Source organism: Macaca nemestrina, chromosome 15, assembly GCF_043159975.1.
Source record: "Macaca nemestrina isolate mMacNem1 chromosome 15, mMacNem.hap1, whole genome shotgun sequence".
NCBI lineage: Eukaryota > Metazoa > Chordata > Mammalia > Primates > Cercopithecidae > Macaca > Macaca nemestrina.
In genome coordinates this window covers 84,715,143-84,733,953 of record NC_092139.1, presented here as the reverse complement: position 1 = coordinate 84,733,953, position 18,811 = coordinate 84,715,143, and the positions used below count along the sequence as shown (strand labels likewise).

At 52.1% G+C, this 18,811-nt stretch overlaps 2 protein-coding genes across 15 annotated transcripts in view; one reads left to right on the top strand and one right to left on the bottom strand.

Annotated features, from left to right (window-relative positions):
• Positions 1–3,315, top strand: part of LOC105480754 (ATPase H+ transporting V1 subunit E1) — a 40,774-nt gene extending 37,459 nt beyond the window's left edge. Inside the window, exons 8-9 of the mRNA XM_011739929.2 lie at positions 1,183–1,270; positions 2,746–3,315. Of these exons, the coding sequence (XP_011738231.1) occupies positions 1,183–1,270; positions 2,746–2,808 (151 nt within the window). The 3' untranslated portion in view covers positions 2,809–3,315. The remainder of the gene's footprint in view (positions 1–1,182; positions 1,271–2,745) is intronic.
• A 1,286-nt stretch (positions 3,316–4,601) lies between these two features.
• The window catches only part of LOC105480789 (solute carrier family 25 member 18), a 28,466-nt gene continuing 14,256 nt past the window's right edge, over positions 4,602–18,811 (bottom strand). For 3 of the 14 annotated variants that reach the window (XM_071079976.1, XM_071079977.1, XM_071079979.1), the window contains 8 exons: positions 15,906–16,028; positions 15,652–15,707; positions 14,431–14,521; positions 12,969–13,087; positions 8,153–8,318; positions 7,392–7,546; positions 5,813–5,888; positions 4,602–5,388 (listed from right to left, as the gene is read on the bottom strand). In XM_071079976.1, coding sequence (XP_070936077.1) covers positions 5,247–5,388; positions 5,813–5,888; positions 7,392–7,546; positions 8,153–8,318; positions 12,969–13,087; positions 14,431–14,521; positions 15,652–15,707; positions 15,906–16,028 — 928 coding nt within the window. In that variant the 3' untranslated portion in view covers positions 4,602–5,246. Of the gene's footprint in view, positions 5,389–5,812; positions 5,889–6,597; positions 7,547–8,152; positions 8,319–12,968; positions 13,088–14,430; positions 14,522–15,651; positions 15,708–15,905; positions 16,029–17,088; positions 17,309–18,811 lie in introns of those variants that run through there. The other 11 variants (XM_071079980.1, XM_071079981.1, XM_071079982.1 and 8 more) reach the window with 8 other exon arrangements.

Genomic DNA, 18,811 nt, shown 5'->3' with positions numbered 1-18,811 from the left:
CTGTTGCCCAGGCTGGAGTTCAGTGACACCATCTTGGCTTGCTGCAACCTCTGCCTCCTGGGTTCAAGCAATTCTCCTGTCTCAGCTTCTCAAGTAGGTGGGACTACAGGTGCCCCACCGTGCCCAGCAAAGTTTTGTATTTTTAGTGGAGATGGGCTTTCGCCATGTTGGCCAGGCTGACCTCAAACTTGTGAATGGAAACAATCCATCTGTCTCGGCCTCCCGAAATGCTGGGACTGCAGGGGTGAGCCACCACTCCCGGCCAGCAGTGGCGTCTTTTATCAGACACACATGCAGTCGTGATAGGGCCTTATCAGTGATGAGCAGGATTGGGCTTAAGAAATCATTCAGATGAGGACTCTGAGTGATTTGCAAACTGAGATGAAATCCTCCCTTTTTCATTTTGTTGGGGAGGGCTGGCTGTGATAAAACAGGTTCTGTAACATAAAATCAAATTGACACAGGCCGGGCACGGCGGCTCACTCTTGTAATCCCAACACTTTGGGAGGCCAAGGTGGGCGGATCACCAGAGGTCAGGAGTTCAAGACCAGCCTGGGCAACATGGTGAAACTGCGTCTCTACAAAAATACAAAAATTAGCCAGGCATGATGGCAGGTGCCTGTAATCCCAGCTACTTGGGAGGCTGAGGCAGGAGAATTGCTTGAACTCAGGAGGCAGAGGTTGCAGTGAGCCGAGATGGCGCCATTGCACTCCTGCCTGGGCAACAGAGTGAGTCTCAAAAAAAACAAAAAAACACAGTGTCACCTGGTAAATGAGTTATTGAGATGAATGCAGTCAGTTCTCTGTATCTTTGGGGTCCACACCTGTGAATTCAACCAACTTTTTCTTTTCACTCCCTAAACACTACAGTGTAACAACCATTTACATTGTATTAGCTAGTTTAGGTGCTATAGACATGATTTACAATATAGGGGAGGATGTGTGACGGTTGTACGCAAATACTACACCGTTTCATATAATGGACATCTGGGCGGGGATGGGGGTGTCTTGAAACCAACTGTGCATTACATCTTCAGAAGCTTTTTCAGTTCCTTTCAGGCCTGTTGCTTAGGTTGCGCAGTCTACACACCAAGACGAGGGCATTCCTCTGCGGGAGTAAAGGGTACCTTGTATCTTTCTCAACTCTTTGAAAATGATTATTTCCTGTGCTTTTTTTTGCAGAGCTGGTGGAGTTGAGATCTATAATGGGGATCGTAAAATAAAGGTTTCCAACACCCTGGAAAGCCGGCTGGATCTCATAGCCCAGCAGGTGAGTGTGGCGGTACTTCTTGGTAGTTGGTCTGCTGGTACTTTGAAGTGGGACAGACAGCACATGTCCATTCCCTGGTATTTGGGATTTGTTACTATCTTTCCACATTTTTGGACTTTTGCTCAAAAAGAATGAGAATTGGGCATGCAGTAGCATTTGCTGAGGTGATAACATTTACATGAGGGTGAATTTGGGTTCAGAACAAGGGTTTTGTTGACCTAGGATTCAAATTTGTACATTTTACTACATGTAAGGTGCTGACAAGTTCTTTCTGTAACAGGAATCATGGAAACTAAAGCAAATACTTGTGTTTTGTTTTGCTTTTTTGAGATGGAATTTCACTCTTTTTTGCCCAGGCTGGAGTGCAATCTCGACTCACTGCAACCTCCACCTCCCAGGTTCACGTGATTCTCCTGCTTCGGCCTCCCGAGTAGCTGGGATTACAGGCACGCGCCACCACACCGGCTAATTTTGTATTTTTAGTAGAGACGGGGTTTCACCATGTTGGCCAGCCTGGTCTCAAACTCCTGACCTCAGGTGATGCACCCGCCTTGGCCTCCCAAAGTGCTGGGATTACAGGCGTGAGCCGCCGCACGAGGCCGCAAATACTTGTTTAAAGGAATTATCATAAAGCTGCTGGCTTTTCAGATGTTTCCAGATTTGTACACATGAACTCTAGGAGACAAGCCAGGAAAATTCTATTTGTTCTAAAATGCTGGGCATCTTCTAGCCTTCTAGTGGTAGTCTATTGCTGTGGCTGCTAACCTACTTATTCCCTGACCTAGATGGGCAGTTTACTGTTTATGCAGATACTTGTCTTATAACTAAAGCACTTTCACCTTGATTTTTTCATATTCTGGTAACTTAAACCTCAGAACATTGTTTCCTAGTAGCCACTGTCTCATCCAGTATCATAGCCACTACTCACTCACGGATATTTGATTAAACCGAAAAATTCAGTTTCTCAGCACACAATAACCAGCTGGAGCTGGAGCTGCCCTGTTGGACAGCAGAGCCTTAGAAATCCAGGGTTAAGTCCTCCTAAGGATTCATCAGTGGCTCTAGCAAGTGCTTCCAGCCTAAACTGGCATTGGAAGTGTTCTGTGCGGCCGCTGTGGCCACAGTAGGCACTCAGTAAATGTTTGTTGAAGAAAGAGTGTAGGTGACCTAGCATATAGTGGTGAGATGATGATAATGAGTTAAGTCTGAGATAGTAGTGACTTTAGGGTTTTTTTTTTTTTTTTAATGTGTCCCTTTTGTAAGCAGCCTGAACCCCAGATTTGGGATGAGTTAAGCTTCTCACCAATGAATGTGTTACTGTGCTTCAGGGAACGAAAGGGTGGCTTTGATGTGCGTGGCTTTGTGCGTCCTTCCCAGCCGTGTAGGTGCGTGGCTTTCCACCTGTGGTTAAGATGTGCGGTACTCTACAACTCCTCCCGCTGACATTGCGTGTTTATTACACTTTCTCCCCACAGATGATGCCAGAGGTCCGGGGAGCCTTGTTTGGTGCAAATGCCAACAGGAAGTTTTTGGACTAAGCCTTCAGGAGGTGGAGCTCATCCTCAGCTCTCCCGCTGTGATGTAGAAGCTTCTGATATTTGAAGAAACACGAATGTCTCTGTAGCTTCCTCTTTACTGCCCCAGTATTGCTCTGTATTTATCAGTGATGCCCCTCCTGTCACTCATGCCTTGCCTAATTGTTCACAGTGGTGGAGAGCTTCATGTAATATGATCAGGACCCACCTCCAGTTCATCTGAAAGTAACACAGTGTCCAGCTGGTTCTCCAGCACTAGGGGAGGGGGCGGATGGTGGTCGCGTGGGCTTCCTGGGTCTCCACTCTCCGTCTGGCCTAGAGGTGATGTTTGGTGTTTGGCCCTGCAGTCCCCACTCTTGAGGCTTATTAAGGTGCGTGTGGCGCACCACCCCTTCCAGCAGTAGTCGCTTGACTGTTACCTGTTTAGGCCTAGAAGTTTTCCCTCATCTGTAAATGTGATTTAAAATCTAAGCCATGAATATGCTTTATTTATTAAAAGAGTTACATGGATTTAATGTGATTTCTAGTGTAAAGCACTACAAATTTAGGTTTTGACACAGTCAAATTCTTACTGAGGCACCTAGAAAAGAAGTATTTTCCCAATCCCCGTGGCACTTGATGGTGACAGCTGTCAGCACCTGGACCCGTTAACCCTCTGGGTGTCCCCTGGGCTGTTGCTCGTCGTTCCCAGCCCATCACCCGCGAGGGGAGCGTTCTTTCCACCCTTGTGATCTGCCACACACCCCACATGGCTGTTCAGTGTGGGCTGGCCTCTAGAAGCGCTGTACAGCTTTATCGAGGAAATAGTTGTGTTAGTGTTGCCCGAGTGAGAAAAACCAAGTTTTTTTTTTCTTTTTTTGAGACAGAGTCTTACTCCATCGCCCAGGCTGGAGTGTGTGGCGCGATCTCGGCTCACTGCAAGCTCCGCCTTCCGGGTTCACGCCATTCTCCTGCCTCAGCCTCCCGAGTAGCTGGGACTACAGGTGCCCGCCACCTCGCCCGGCTAGTTTTTTGTATTTTTAGCAGAGACGGGGTTTCACCGGGTTAGCCAGGATGGTCTCGATCTCCTGACCTTGTGATCCGCCCGCCTCGGCCTCCCAAAGTGCTGGGATTACAGGCGTGAGCCACAGCGCCCAGCTCAAAAAACCGAGTTATTTTGGAGCAGGTCACTGTGTGCTGGAACCAGATCCTTTCACAGAGGCCCTGTTCTTCCTCCCCTGCCCCATGTTTTATTTTTCTGTAAGTGACAACTAAGAGCTGCCCAGGGCCTTGCAGCTAGTACGTGGTGGAGCTGGGACTTGAACTGAGGTCTGTCTCCAGGGCCCATACTCTAATGCAGTTCTCATAACAGTGAGGTTCCCAAGGCTGACCATGTTGGCGCCATCCTCTTCATCGGTAGCCCAGGTTTCACAGTAGGTGGGACTGTTGTAAACACCAGCTCATGCAGCAGGTGCTGGTTTTCTTAGGACTTGGCCCTGCTGCTGTGACATTACTTCTCCTGTAGCAGCCTATGGGGCAGGAACCGAGGTGCATGAGGACAGCTCTCACAGCAAACTCAGCTCCTCAAGACGACGCACTTACGAAGGGACAGAATCAAGGCTTAAAGCCCAGTGTCACTAACAAGCAGATGTTTCCCTGTGGCTGTGTTCCTCCACCCCCATAAGTAACAGTTTGAAGAGTCACGGGGGTCTGCTTCTGTGCCCTTTTTAATGTTGGGGTTTGAAATGGACGTAGAAAAGCAGATGGTGACACCGTTCACTGCAGCCTGTGCTGTACCCACTGATGAACAGATGAGATTGTAACCGTTCACCTTTATTTCAAATAGTGTTCCTCGGATACAGGGAGGGGTCTGCAAGAGCCTGGGCTCTGGAGGAGGGGCCGGGCTGCCCAGTTAGAGCCGGCCTCAGCCCCCTCAGCCATCCAGGGATTCGAAAGGGAGCTTGGTCTCAAACGAGGTGCTGACTTTGAGGACTTTCATGGACCCTTGAACTTCTGATCCTCCTTTTCCTCAAAAATCAGTGCTAGGACTCATAAGTTATAGAGTCCAAGATTAACAATGCTAAATCCTCAAGCTGACTGAAGATTGCTGAGTTTGACTGAGATGTTAAAATACAGAAACAACCCTTCTATTTTGACTACCTGTTAAGGTGCTGCAATTAATACAACTAAAGTACTACTCTTGTTGAAAAGTAGGTGGGTAGGGGCTTCTGAAAGCCCCTGGTAGCTGTGCCCACAAAGGAAAATGAGTGTAGACACACAGGGGAAGAAGGCTGTGCTCGACTTGTTAGAGTATAGGGCTGTTTCTCCTGAGACTGAGGTAGCGCTACAACGCAGAGGACAAGGCAGGCCGGAGCGGCCCCGCCTGCCCTTGTCCCCTCTAGGCTAAGTGAAATGGGCTAGAGAGAGGGTGGCGAGTGCAGGGACCTGACCTCCAGCTCCATCTACTCAAAACACTTTAAGATGCGCTCTCCAATCCCAATGAAATAGACCCCTTGAGCAATCCCAAAGAGAGGTGCTATGACCAGTGCCCGGCAGCCAGCGCCTTTCATGAAGGCAGACGGTCCCTCCTGAATCCAGAGTTTCCTGGGGAGAAAGAAGAGCCGGTGAGCTGATGGGCAGGGGCAGTCTGCCAGCAGCCCTCGGTGGCGGCCTCTCCATTTGTGCACCGCTCGTTTGAGAATAGTGCCTTCCCAGCAAGAGCGAGGGGCCAGGGGTGTGGGGCTGTGCCTCGCCCGCTAGGTGCGTGCAGGTTGGTTACTTATGCAGTTGGGTCAAGGCCTTGGAAATAGGCTTGATGTGGCTAGAATCTTTGGTGAGAGATGCTGTGGGGATACCACAAAGAAGAAAAAGGCTCCCAGTATACTGTTTTCTCTGAGAGGTGAGGGAAAGACAGACTTCTAAGAAACCCAGAGCCCAGCATTACAGCTGGTCTCTAAATCTGACCTAGGCATTCACCCATGCAGAGGAACCGGTCCCAGCCACCATTTGAGGGGACACTGGCTCTCACCTGGCACAGTCGGTGATCCCACTGTACACGTCCTCGCCCAGGCCTTTCTTGAGGGTTTGGATTCGAGTTTTCAGAACTAAATGAAGTAAAAGTTAAAATAAGTGGTGAACAGCTTACCTTTGGTGTCCTCCCCTCAACACGAAGTGGCTGGGTCCTCCTTTAGAGCTACCACATGTAAAACTGCGTCATAGGCCGGGCACGGTGGCTCACGCCTGTAATCCTAGCACTTTGGGAGGCTGAGGAGGGCGGATCACGAGGTCAGGAGTTCGAGACCAACCTGGCCAACAGAGTGAAACCCCATCTCTACTAAAAATACAAAAATGAGCCGGGCATGGTGGCGTATGCCTGTAGTCCCAGCTACTCGGGAGGCGGGGGCGGGAGAATCGCTTGAACTGGGGAGGCGGAGGTTGTGGTGTGCTGGGATTGCATCACTGCACTCCAATCTGGGCAACAGATTGAGACTCCATGTCAAAAAAAAAAAAAAAGGTCGTGAGACCAGTTCTGCCATTGTGTGCATTGTGTGATCTGTGAGCGGAGGTCTTGGTCTTTGCGCCTCAGCTATAAAATAAATGAGTCACGTTACCGTGGGTTTGTTTGGTTTTGTTGAGACAGGGTCTTGCTCTGTTGCCCAGGCTGGAGTGCAGTGGCACAGTCACAGCTCACTGCAACCTCGACCATCTGGGCTCAAGTGATCTTGCCACCTCAGCCTCCCCAGTAGCTGGGACTACAGGCGCTACCACCACACCCAGCTAATGTTTTTACTTCTTTTAGAGACAGGGTCTCACTTTGTTGCCCAGGCTGGTCTCAAACTCCTGGGCTCTTGTCTCGTCCTCCCAAAGTTTCGGGATTACAGGTGTGAGCCGCCGCCGCACCTGGCCAGGTTACTGTTGGTATAGGAAGTCCGCCCGCATGTTTGGGGAGCTGCGGGCAGCCCTAACACAGAGGGAGGCATTGTCTTCTCACAGTGGGTTTAGCTCCCGCCTTTAGCCCCAAATTTTATGTATTTATTTTTTTGAGATGGAGTCTTGGGCTGTCACCCAGGCTGGAGTGCAATGGTGTGGTCTTGGCTCACTGTAACCTCCACCTCCCAGGTTCTAGTGATTCTCCTACCTCAGCCTCCCAAGTAGCTGGGATTACAGGCACCCGCCACCACACTCAGCTAATTTGTTTTGTATTTTTAGTAGAGACGGGGTTTCACCATGTTAGTCAGGATGGTCTCAAATTCCTGACCTCAGGTGATCCACCCACCTCGGCCTCCCAAAGTGCTGGGATTGCAGGCGTGAGCCACCACACCCGGCCAACCCCACATTTTAAAAGATCAGCAATAATTTACAGCTGAGGCTCACAACTCTTCTGAGGGGATGAAAAGCTAAAGGAATCTTGAAGGTGAGGGGATGTGTCAGGGATGAGAAACAGAGGGAAAGTCTCTTGAGCCCACTTATTCCGGAAGGGCCTTTAATGAGCCTCTGCCAGCATCCAGATTGCAACCCCAGACGGCTTCCGGGGTCGGGCTGTTCCATCTGTAAGCGCAAAATTAACTGTTCATCCTATAGAAAGGACACGTCTCCCACCTCCTTACCATCTAGAGGCGTCACTGCGACCGCAGCTACGGAACCTGCCACACAGCCTGACACGAAGGAATGTGCAAAGGACGCCTTACCGGCGAGCTCGTTGAACCCCAGGTGGTTAAGGTTGGCGAACAGTGGGAAGTAGATGATGGAGAAGGGGATATCTCTGCAGAAGAGGGAGGAGAAACTCTGAGCTCCGAGCCGCCCTGGGGCTGCCGCCCGAGGTGAGACGATGAGCTTTGCTGTCAGCTATGGGGCTCACAGAGAAGCCGCTGGGTCTCACCCCTTCTTCAGTGCCCGGGACAGCAGGGGACAAAAGGGCTACTGCCATCTGTCCTGCCCTCCCAGCTCCTTCCTCTGCCCTGCAGCACCTGCAGCCTCTTGACTGCCAGAGGCAAGTCCGAGGCTGGAAACGTGTTCTGTGCAGGGGCAGGCAGGCCAAGGGAAGATGAGGGACATGGCCACCCATTTACTAGGAACTCTGCGGTCCTCTGTAGACAGGGGCTTTCTTAGGTGCCTTTGGGCCACAAAACACGCAGCCTTCCTGTGGGGCTGGTCATCGCTATGCAAGGGGCCTAAAACTTCAGTCTTCTAGGTACCCATTCTGTGCCACCCTGGCCAGTTCTGGACAAAACAGGAAGCACGGAAATCGTCTGCTCACCTGGATTTGGGTGTTCTGGGAAGGACACAGAGGCAGATGGGGACAGCCAGCTCTCCGGCCCTCACGCCCTCCCCCATGCACTTGTCCTAGGGAATCGGAAGAGAGGCTCACCTGAGGAGGGTGGCACCCAGGCCCTTGTAGAGCCCAGCCAGGCCCTGGGTGCGGAGCAGCTCCCGGGCGATGAGGGTGGCAGAGGGGCGTTTGTGGGTGGAAGCCGAACCCGTTGTGTAGGACCTGGAGGCGGAGGGTGCTGAGGCTGAGCCCTGATGATGGACGGCTGGAAGGGAAAGGACAGACCCCATCACTACCTGGTCCCCGACAGATGCGACAAAACACTCCTGAGGGTGGCTCTCAATCCCTGCCCCTGAGGCAGTTCAGAGGCCAGGCTGACACCTCGACTGGCATCCGGAAGAATGTCCTAATTTTAGAATGTTAATTTTTGGCTCTAAGGATGTCTTCCTAAGGTCTACAGTATCTCAGGAGCTATCCCAGTGCTGAGAATGCTTCCCAAGAGCACGGCCACAGCCTGGCCCGCTTGCTTCTCCGCCACATTCCTTAGGGCTCCATTCCTTGCCCTCCCATTAAAACTGGATTTGATCTGGCTTCCATTTCTAAACCATTTCTCAGCCTATGTAGATCATTTTTATTTTTACTTATTTTGGGTTTCTTTTTTGCAGTGGTGTGATCTCAGCTCACTGCAACCTCCGCCTCCCAGGTTCAAGCGATTCTCCTGCCTCAGCCTCCCTGGTAGCTGGGATTACAGGCATGCGCCACCACACCTAGCTGATTTTTGTATTTTTAGTAGAGATGGGGTTTCACCATGTTGGCCAGGCTGGTCTCGAACTCCTGACCTCAGGTGATCCACCTGCCTTGGCCTCCCAAAGTGCTGGGATTACAGGTGTGAGCCACTGTGCCTGGCCTGGGTGATTTTTAGACACAAAAATAATTTGTTGCTTTTCACCGTTAGGCAGAACATACGTGAAATTCCCATGCCCTAAGGTGCTAATAGGATGGAATGTCTCCCTCAGGCTTCCATGGCACCTCCTTCTGCTCGCCCTCCAAGATGAGGTGAGCAGGTCTGTCCCACCCTTCTCTATTTGGTAGAATTTGATTCTTTAAATAATTCAGAGCCCATCATTTGATAAGTTCAATATTACTAATTACAATGGAATTATACCACATTTAAAATGTTGTAAGGTGGCTGGGCGCGGTGGCTCACGCCTGTAATCCCAGTACTTTGGGAGGCCAAGGTGGGCAGATCACCTGAGGTCGGGAGTTCGAGACCAGCCTAACCAATATGGAGAAATCTTGTCTCTACTAAAAATACAAAAACAAAAATTAGCCGGATGTGTTGGTGCATACCTGTAATCTCAGCTACTCAGGAGGCTGAGGCAGGAGAATCACTTGAACCTGGGAGGCAGAGGTTGTGGTGAGCCAAGATAGCACAAATGGACTCCAACCTGGGCAACAGAGTGAAACTCTGCCTCAAAAATAAATAAATAATAATAAAATAAATAAATAATAGTAAAATAAAATGCTGTGAGGCCCATTAACAACAATGGGATTTACGACACCGAAATTCTGTGAATATTTATTTTCCTAAATCTGTGTTTGAGAAGCTTTGCTTAGATTATAAGTCCTTGCCAAAAGGAAGCTATTCCCAACGACGTCCCAAATTTGTTTGGTATCCACCAGAAAAATATTTCTTTGAGTTGGAGTCTTGCTCTGTTGCCCCGGCTGGAGTGCAGTGGCGCGATCTCAGCTCACTGCAAGCTCCGCCTCCTGGGTTCACACCATTCTCCTGCCTCAGCCTCCTGAGTAGCTGGGACTACAGGCGCCCGCCACCATGCCCGGCTAATTTTTTGTATTTTTTTAGTAGAGACGGGGTTTCACTCTGTTGGCCACTCCTGACCTCGTGATCCACCCGCCTTGGCCTCCTACAGTGCTGGGATTACAGGTGTGAGCCACCGCGCCCGGCCGAAAATATTTCATACTAGGAATCTAGTTATCACGCACATTTTCTTTTTTTTTTCCTTTTTTTTTTTTTTTCTTGAGATGGAGTCTCGCACTGTCGCCTGGGCTGGTGTGTGTAGTGGCGCGATCTCGGCTTGCTGCAACCTCCGCCTCCTGGGTTCAAGTGATTCTCCTGCCTCAGCCTCCCAAGTAGCTGGGATTACAGGTGCCTGCCACTATGCCTGGCAAATTTTTTGTATTTTTAGTAGAGACGGGGTTTCACTATGTTGGTCAGGCTAGTCTCGAACTCCTGACCTCGTGATCCACCCACCTTGACCACCCAAAGTGCTGGGATTACAGGTGTGAGCCACTGTGCCCGGGCCACATTTTCTTTTTTTGTGGTTTTTGTTTTGTTTTGCTTTTGTTTTTGTTTTGAGACGGAGTTTCACTCTTGTTGCTCAGACTGGACTGTGATGTCACGATCTCTGCTCACTGCAACCTCTGCCTCCTGGTTTCAAGTGATTCTCCTGCCTCAGCCTCCTGAGTAGCTGGGATTACAGGCATGCGCCACCACGCCCAGCTAATTTTGCATTTTTAGTAGAGACGGAGTTTCTCCACGTTGGTCAGACTGGTCTTGAACTCCCGACTTTAGGTGATCCACCCGCCTCAGCCTCCCAAAGTACTGGGATTACAGACGTGAGCCACCACACCCGGCCTGTTTTGTTTGTTCGTTGTTTTTTTGAGACGGGGTCTTGCTCTGCCACCCAGGCTGGAGTGCAGTGGCGCAATCGCTCACTGCAGCCTCAACCTTCCTGGCTCAAGCAATCCTCCCACCTCTGCCTCCCGAGTCCCTGGGACCACAGACCCACACCAGCACGTCCAGGACCACAGCCCCACGCCAGCACATCCAGGACCACGGCCCCATGCCAGCACATCTGGCTAATTTTTGTATTTTTTTACAGGCAAGGTCTCACTATGTTGCCCAGGCTAGTCCTAAACTCCTGAGCTAAAGTGATCCCCCCATCTCGGCCTTCCAAAGTGTTGGGAGCCACTGCACACAGCCTTTGCACAAATTTTCTTTTCTTTTCTTTTCTTTTTCCGGGATCTTGCTCTATCACCCAGGCTGGAGTACAGTGGCCTGATCTTGGCTCACTGCAACCCCCGCCTCCCCAGTTCAAGCGATTCTCCTGCCTCAGCCTCCCAAGCCGCTGGGACTGCAAGTGCACACCACCACACTTGGTTAATTTTTGTATTTTTAGTAGAGAGAGGGTTTCACTATGTTGGCCAGGCTGTTCTCGAACTCCTGACCTCAGGTGATCCGCCCACCTGAGCCTCCCAAAGTGCTGGGATTATAGGCGTGAGCCACTGCACCTGGCAGGCACATATTTTCTTATGGTAGTAATCTAGGTGCAGGCTGCAAACAATTAACTTTAAGTAATTAGTTGATCAATATGAACATTATTTTCCCCATTGTCATCTTTACATGCACCATAATTTATTGATATCCTATCTTTTACTTCTTTCTAAATGCTTTTGGAATACTAAACTTCTTACACAGGTTGAAAAACTAAACACAGTGGGGACTCATCTGTGCCTAACTTTATTCTCCCGCAGTTTTATTTGGTCCAGGCTGGTCTGATTCAATGTAGAAATCTGGTAGAATTCTTGCACAGCACATGTGCACATCTGAATTGAGGAAGGGAAGGGCACTGCATGGACTGAGGACTGTATGCCCGTTGCCAGGTGCTGCATTAGGTGCATTATGGGTTAGTGTATTTAATTTGGTCGCTGTGGTTTAGCCCTAAGGAGAGGCCCCCACATCCCTTCCACGGTTGGCCAGCTCTAGCTTTTACTATATGCGTTGTGGCATCTACACCACTCCATAGTGCTTGCTTTTTTTTTTTTTTTTTTGAGACAGAGTCTCGCTCTGTTGCCCAGGCTGGAGTGCAGTGGTGCAATCGCTCACTACAACCTCCGCCGCCTGGGTTCAAGTGATTCTCCTGCCTCAGCCTCCCGAGTAGCTGGGATTACAGGAGTGTACCATGCTGAGCCAACACCACTCCATCATTCTGAGAGGACCAGGATTTAGGAAAGGGCCAAACTTCTCTTCCAGGAAAAAACAAAAGAATGAGAATGATTTTCTTATCCCTTTTTATGCCTTTCCACCAAAAGCCAGCTTCTACAGCACAAAATACTTACTGACTGGAGGTTTCAGTGAGCCAGTCATTGGCATTTCTCTCTTTTTTTTTTTGAGATGAAGTCTCGCTTTTGTCCTCCAGGCTGGAGTGCAAATGGCGTCATCTCTGCTCACTGCAACCTCCGCCTCCTGGGATCAAGTGATTCTCCTGCCTCAACCTCACGAGTAGCTGGGATTACAGGCACCTGCCACCATGCCTGGCTAATTTTTGTATTTTTAGTAGAGACGGGGTTTCACCATGTTGGCCAGGCTGGTCTTGAACTCCTGACCTCAGGTGATCCGCCTGCCTCGGCCTCCCAAAGTGCTGGGATTACTGGTGTGAGCCACCACGCCCGGCGGCGTTTCTTAAAATCTTTAGGAAATCAAGTCTAATTGTGAAGAAAATATGACAGAAGCATAAAGTATTTTCTGACCCTCTGAATCAACATTCTCGTTTCTGCTATTTGTTCTGGAGCTGGCAGCATTGATGAAATGGGTAACCATAAACGAAGACTTTTTTTTTTCCACACCTGGCTAATTTTTGTATCTTTAGTAGAGACGGGGTTTTACCATGCTGGGTGGGCTGGTCTTGAACTCCTGACCTCAAGTGATCCACCTGCCTCGGCCTCCCAAAGTGCTGGGATTACAGGCGTGAGCCACCATGCCTGGCCAAAGACTTCTACCTGCTTGGAAAGTTGACTGGTCACACAGCCTAGCAAATGAGGGTGGGATGTGGGATGTGCCTGGTTCCAATCCCAGCCCTTTACTGTTCCCATAGGAGGTGGGGACAGGCCTCACCCAAGCGTCCAGCATCCTGCAGCTGAATCTTGAGCATTTCCATGGGAGAGGTCACCACCACCTGGCACATCCCAGCCCCACACCCGGCAAGCATCTCCATCTTCAGGTTCCGCTGCATCCTATGGGAACAGGCGTCAGGCTCCTTCAGCCGCAGCTGCCCTCTTGTGAGAGGGGGACTTTCCCTGGATGGCCTCCGTGGCTGCCACTCACCCAGCTGGGCAAGTCATCAGCTAGCCCTTAGTTGTGGTCTCTGTACTGATAGGGGACTAAGTTTAAAACAAAGCCTGCTAGGGAGGTAGCACTGCGTGGAAGCTGAAAACAGTGACAGAGAAACTACCCAGGCCAGGCGTTGTCCCTGATACCTTCAGGAACATCACTGGGGCAATGTGAGGCACAGAGAGAGCTAGAAAGTGTTTGGGGACTGATTTGTTTTTCCTGAGATGAGGTCTCACTCCGTTGCCCAGGCTGACATGCAGTGGAACCAACATGGCTCACTGCAACCTTTTTTTTTTTTTTGAGAGGGAGTCTCGCTCTGTCGCCCAGGCTGGAGTGCAGTGGCCGGATCTCAGATCACTGCAAGCTCCGCCTCCCAGGTTTACGCCATTCTCCTGCCTCAGCCTCCCGAGTAGCTGGGACTACAGGTGCCCACCACCTCGCCCGGCTAGTTTTTTGTATTTCTTAATAGAGACGGGGTTTCACCGTGTTAGCCAGGATGGTCTCGATCTTCTGACCTCGTGATCCACCCGTCTCGGCCTCCCAAAGTGCTGGGATTACAGGCTTGAGCCACCGCGCCCGGCGGCTCACTGCAACCTTGACCTCCTGGGCTCAAGCAGCCTCCTTCCTCAACCTCCTAAAGTGCTGGGATTACAGGCATGAGCCACTGCACCCAGCTTGGTGGCTGATTTTTAAAAATTTATTGCCTAGTTGATGGATTTGTCGGTGTATTCTATATTGTCTATATTATCTGTCACACTTCCAAAGTATACCAGCTCGTTCTCTGCCTTCACTCTCCAGCAACCCTCAGCCCTGGGTGCACATACTGAAATGCATGCAGGCAGGTAAAATGAGGCACATTTGAAATCTTTTTTTTTTTTTTTTTTTTTTTTTGAGACGGAGTCTCGCTCTGTCGCCCAGGCTGGAGTGCAGTGGCGCGATCTCGGCTCACTGCAAGCTCCGCCCCCCGGGTTCACGCCATTCTCCTGCCTCAGCCTCCCGAGTAGCTGGGACTACAGGCGCCCGCCACCTCGCCCGGCTAGTTTTCTTGTATTTTTTAGTAGAGACAGGGTTTCACCGTGTTAGCCAGGATGGTCTCGATCTCCTGACCTCGTGATCCGCCCGTCTCGGCCTCCCAAAGTGCTGGGATTACAGGCTTGAGCCACCGCGCCCGGCTGAAATCTTCTTCCTGCCATCTCTCCCAAAAAACACACAGTGAAGGATCCAACCCCCCTCCACCTGGCCATACCCATCTTCCATGAGCAGCTGCCGGAAGAAGTCGTTGGCCGCCAGCTTGATGGCCTTCTCCGGAGTGACCAGAGTGAGGTTCACAGCAGCCCCTGGAAGTGAAGGACAAGATGGGGAGTCAAGGCCATCCCAGAAATAACAGTTCCCCGGGTCTGCCCCTCAGCCCTAGCCAGGCCAGTCTCTGAGTGAAGGGCATCTTGGGGGCCAGGTGGGGCTCCCGGGCCTATTTCACTGAAATAACTTTCCATTCCCACTCCCTACCACATTCTCTCTTTTTTTTTTTTCGAGACGAAGTCTGGCTCTGTAGCTCAGGCTGGAGTGCGGTGGCGCGATCTCAGCTCACTGCAAGCTCCGCCTCCCGGGTTCACGCCATTCTCCTGCCTTAGCCTCCCGAGAAGCTGGGACTACAGGCGCCCGCAACCACGCCTGGCTAATTTTTTGTAGTTTTAGTAGAGACGGGTTTCCACCGCGTTAGCCAGGATGGTCTCGATCTCCTGACCTCGTCATCCGCCCGCCTCGGCCTCCCAAAGTGCTGGGATTACAGGCGTGAGACACCACGCCCGGCTCCACATTCTCCTCTTTTTACGTATTTTTTTCTTGCGGACTCCTCAGTCTGGTTATCAGGAAGCCATTCTATTTTTGTTGCTGCTGGTGGGGTCGCGGATGATAAACCAGCAGTTCCCAGTGACAGGCGCCAGGTGCAGGGACTGGGGTTCTGCTCCTCGGTGCCGCACAAGCCAGTCCCATTGGCTGCTGGCTCCGGGCTCTCCAGGGTTTGTGTTTCGCTTCTCGGTGGCACAGCATATGAGTTCCTGCTCAACTCCAGCTTTGGATCCACTGTCCAAGGTGGCCTGCTGGCTGGGGGCCCCGCAGGGACCGTGGCAGCGCTGGACCGTGCTGGGGAGGAGGCACCCGGAACTCCCTGCCAGGCGCTCAGGCCCCTCTCTCTCTTCGCTTCTAGCCAGGCAGAGAGAGGCCGGCAGGCAGGGTGGGCTCGCCTGCTCTTAGTGAGGCGGTGGCGGGGGTGTACTCTGGGGGTCTCTGGAAGCCTTACCGGGACCCAGGGCTGCCTCTGACTCTACCCAAGAGCACAGAGGCTCATCAGGAAGGACCCCCTGGCAGCCCCGGCCCCATCCCCGCAGCAACGGAAGGAACACCAGTTCCCCAGGTCCCCTACGCTCACACCTGCTGCCCAGCCTCCCGGGGGGCCTGAGAAGCCCACCTCGGTACATGCCGAAGAAGCCCTCTGCCCGAGCCGTCTTCATCAGGCAGTCGATCCTGAAAGCAGAGGCCAGAGTAGGAGTCAGGGTGCAGCAGGCCGCCCAGCCCCCTCCATGCCCTGCTCCCGCGGGCACATCCCAGCTGACCAGCTCCCCAGCCCCCACGCTCACGCGCGCTGCCTGGAGACTGGAGGGAAGGGGGCCCCATCCCTCCTCCGGGCGCCTCTGCCCTCCACGCTGGCCCACCAGCACCTACATTCCTTTGTACATGGCTTTCCCATGCTGGTTCTGCAGGCGAGTCTTGGCCAAGTCGATGGGGAACACGCAGGTCACCCCCACGAGCCCTGCTACACCTCCATTGATGAGTTTGGCTGTGATACTAGGACACGGGGAGGAGAGAGGCAGAGGGAGGGGCAGGTTAGGGAGCGGATGCAGCCAGGAACGGGCAGGGGCACAGACAGTGGGGAACCGCAGCCCCACAGGTGTCCAGAGATGCTCTTCAGCCTCCCTGGCCCAGGTCTGGTCCAGACAGGACAGCCGCACTCACCAGGGCTGAGGCATCTTGCTGCAACCCGGGAGGGAAGTCCCTGGAGCTGGGACCTGCAGGGGCTTCTGGGAGGAGCCCAGCTCTGCCCCCATGGGCCGCCACCAGGGCACCGCTCTGCCCCGAGCTTCCCCGGCCCGCCCTCTGGCTCTTCCGCAGGGCTGGAGCCATGTGTGCGGTTCTCACACAAACTGGCTGAAGGTCAGGCGGAACCGAGTTTGCATCCCGACTGTGACCTTGCCTCTCTGGGCCTGCATTCCCGTGGAACTCACTCCAGGGTTGCTGAGGACTATGGAAACCGTGCCTGGGGAGAATGCCAGCTATTGTTCATAATAAGAGAACAGGCACTTCCCACAGTGAGGGCTTCAAGTCGGTCAGCCCCTGAGGTGATCTCGTTCCAGCCAAAAGTCAAGCCACAGTTGAGATAACATGCCCCCCACGCTGCTGGGTATAGGAGCTTTGGAAGACCAGATATAGAAAACAAAGCTTCTCAGACTCCTTGGAACCCACTAAACTTTTCTTATCTTTCAGGCGGGAGGCAGACTGTGAACAAAATATTTGGCGATGGATTTACCTGGAAGTGGTAAGAGTGGATGACAGTGGGCCTTTCACAAAGGAAGAAACTTGGGACGATAAAGAGAACTGTGAACTAAACTTGGCAGTCAGAGAAGATGAACCCAAACGAACTATGTTGAACAATAATATACACGTGCACAGAAGCTTGTGTGTATGTATTTGCCGCAGCAGAGGTAGTGTATATGTGATATGGGGAGCAGGGTTCTTGCTCTTCCCCAGGACTCAGCTTGTTCTTCAGAAACCTGGATGTGCTATCACCATAGCGACTCTCTCCCCAGGCCCGGGGGCCAGGGCCTCTGGCTGCCCCCACCCCGCTCACCTCAGATCTTGGTGGGCCATTCTGCAGGGACTGGGGATCCCAGGACACAGGGCTGCTGGCTCCTTGGGGTAGCCGCTGTTGGGGCTGGCTGAGGGAAGAAGTGGAAGCTTCCTTGGCTCTGGCCCCGCAGCAGTGTGGACAGAGCACGGGTTTTGAGTGCAGCCTGGCCCGAGCCACCTTCCCGGCAAGTCACGGCCTCCCTGGGCTGCAGCTTCCTCCCCTGTGGTCAGAGAAACACACACCTCACAGATGGGCGAGGACGCACGTCACTAGTGGACTCATGCGGCCCGCTTGCTCCACTTTTTTCCCTTCCTAAACCTTTTGGACTTTGGGATTCAAATCAGAATCCTTGAACTTTTGGACTCTGGGGATCAGATAAGAAGGAAGCGGCCGGGCGCGGTGGCTCAAGCCTGGAATCCCAGCACTTTGGGAGGCCGAGACGGGCGGATCACGAGGTCAGGAGATCGAGACCATCCTGGCTAACACGGTGAAACCCCATCTCTACTAAAAAATACAAAAAACTAGCCGGGCGAGGTGGCGGGCGCCTGTAGTCCCAGCTACTCGGGAGGCTGAGGCAGGAGAATGGCGTAAACCCGGGAGGCGGAGCTTGCAGTGATCTGAGATCCGGCCACTGCACTCCAGCCCGGGCAACAGAGCCAGACTCCGTCTCAAAAAAAAAAAAAAAAAAAAAAGAAGGAAGGGGAATGAGAGAGCAGGATACAGCCTGCTGAGGCTGGAGGAAAGGATGTCTGGGGCATTTTGGACAGAGGCATGGGAGTGGCGCCGGAGGAAGCAGATGGGATGGGAAAGGTTTTTAAGAGGAGTTGCTATGAACTAGGAATCCCTTTCATTGTGTCTCAGAACTACAATAAAATACTTAAGATGGCCAGGCGTGGTGGCTCATGCCTGTAATCCTAACTCTTTGGGAGGCCGAGGTGGGCGGATTGCCGGAGCTCAGGAGTTCAAGACTAGCCTGGGCAACGTGGTAAAACCCTGTCTCTACTAAAAATGCAAAAATTAGTTGTGCATGGTGGTGGGCTACTAATCCCAGCTACTTGGGAGACTGAGGTAGGAGACTGCTTGAACCCAGGAGACAGAGGTTGTGGTGAGCTGAGATCACACCACTGCTCTCTAGCCTGGGTGACAGATCAACTCTGTCTAAAAAAAAAAAAAAAAAAAAAAAAAGGGCTGGGCTCGGTGGCTCATGCCTATAATCCCAGCACTTTGGGAGGTGAGACGGGCGGATCATGAGGTCAGGAGATGGAGACCATCCTGGCTAACACAGTGAAACCCTGTCTCTACTAAAAATACAAAAAATTAGCCAGGCATGGTGGCAGGTGCCTGGAGTCCCAGCTACTCGGGAGGCTGAGGCAGGAGAATGGCCTGAACCCAGGAAGTGGAGCTTGCAGTGAGCTGAGATGGCGCCACTGCACTCCAGCCTGGGCGACAGAGTGAGACTCCATCTCAAAAAACAAAACAAGGCCGGGCACGGTGGCTCAAGCCTGTAATCCCAGCACTTTGGGAGGCCGAGACGGACGGATCACAAGGTCAGGAGATCGAGACCATCCTGGCTAACACGGTGAAACCCCGTCTCTACTGAAAAATTAAAAAAAAAAAAACTAGCCGGGCATGGTGGCGGGCGCCTGTAGTCCCAGCTACTTGCGAGGCTGAGGGCAGGAGAATGGCCTGAAACCAGGAGGCGGAGCTTGCAGTGAGCTGAGAT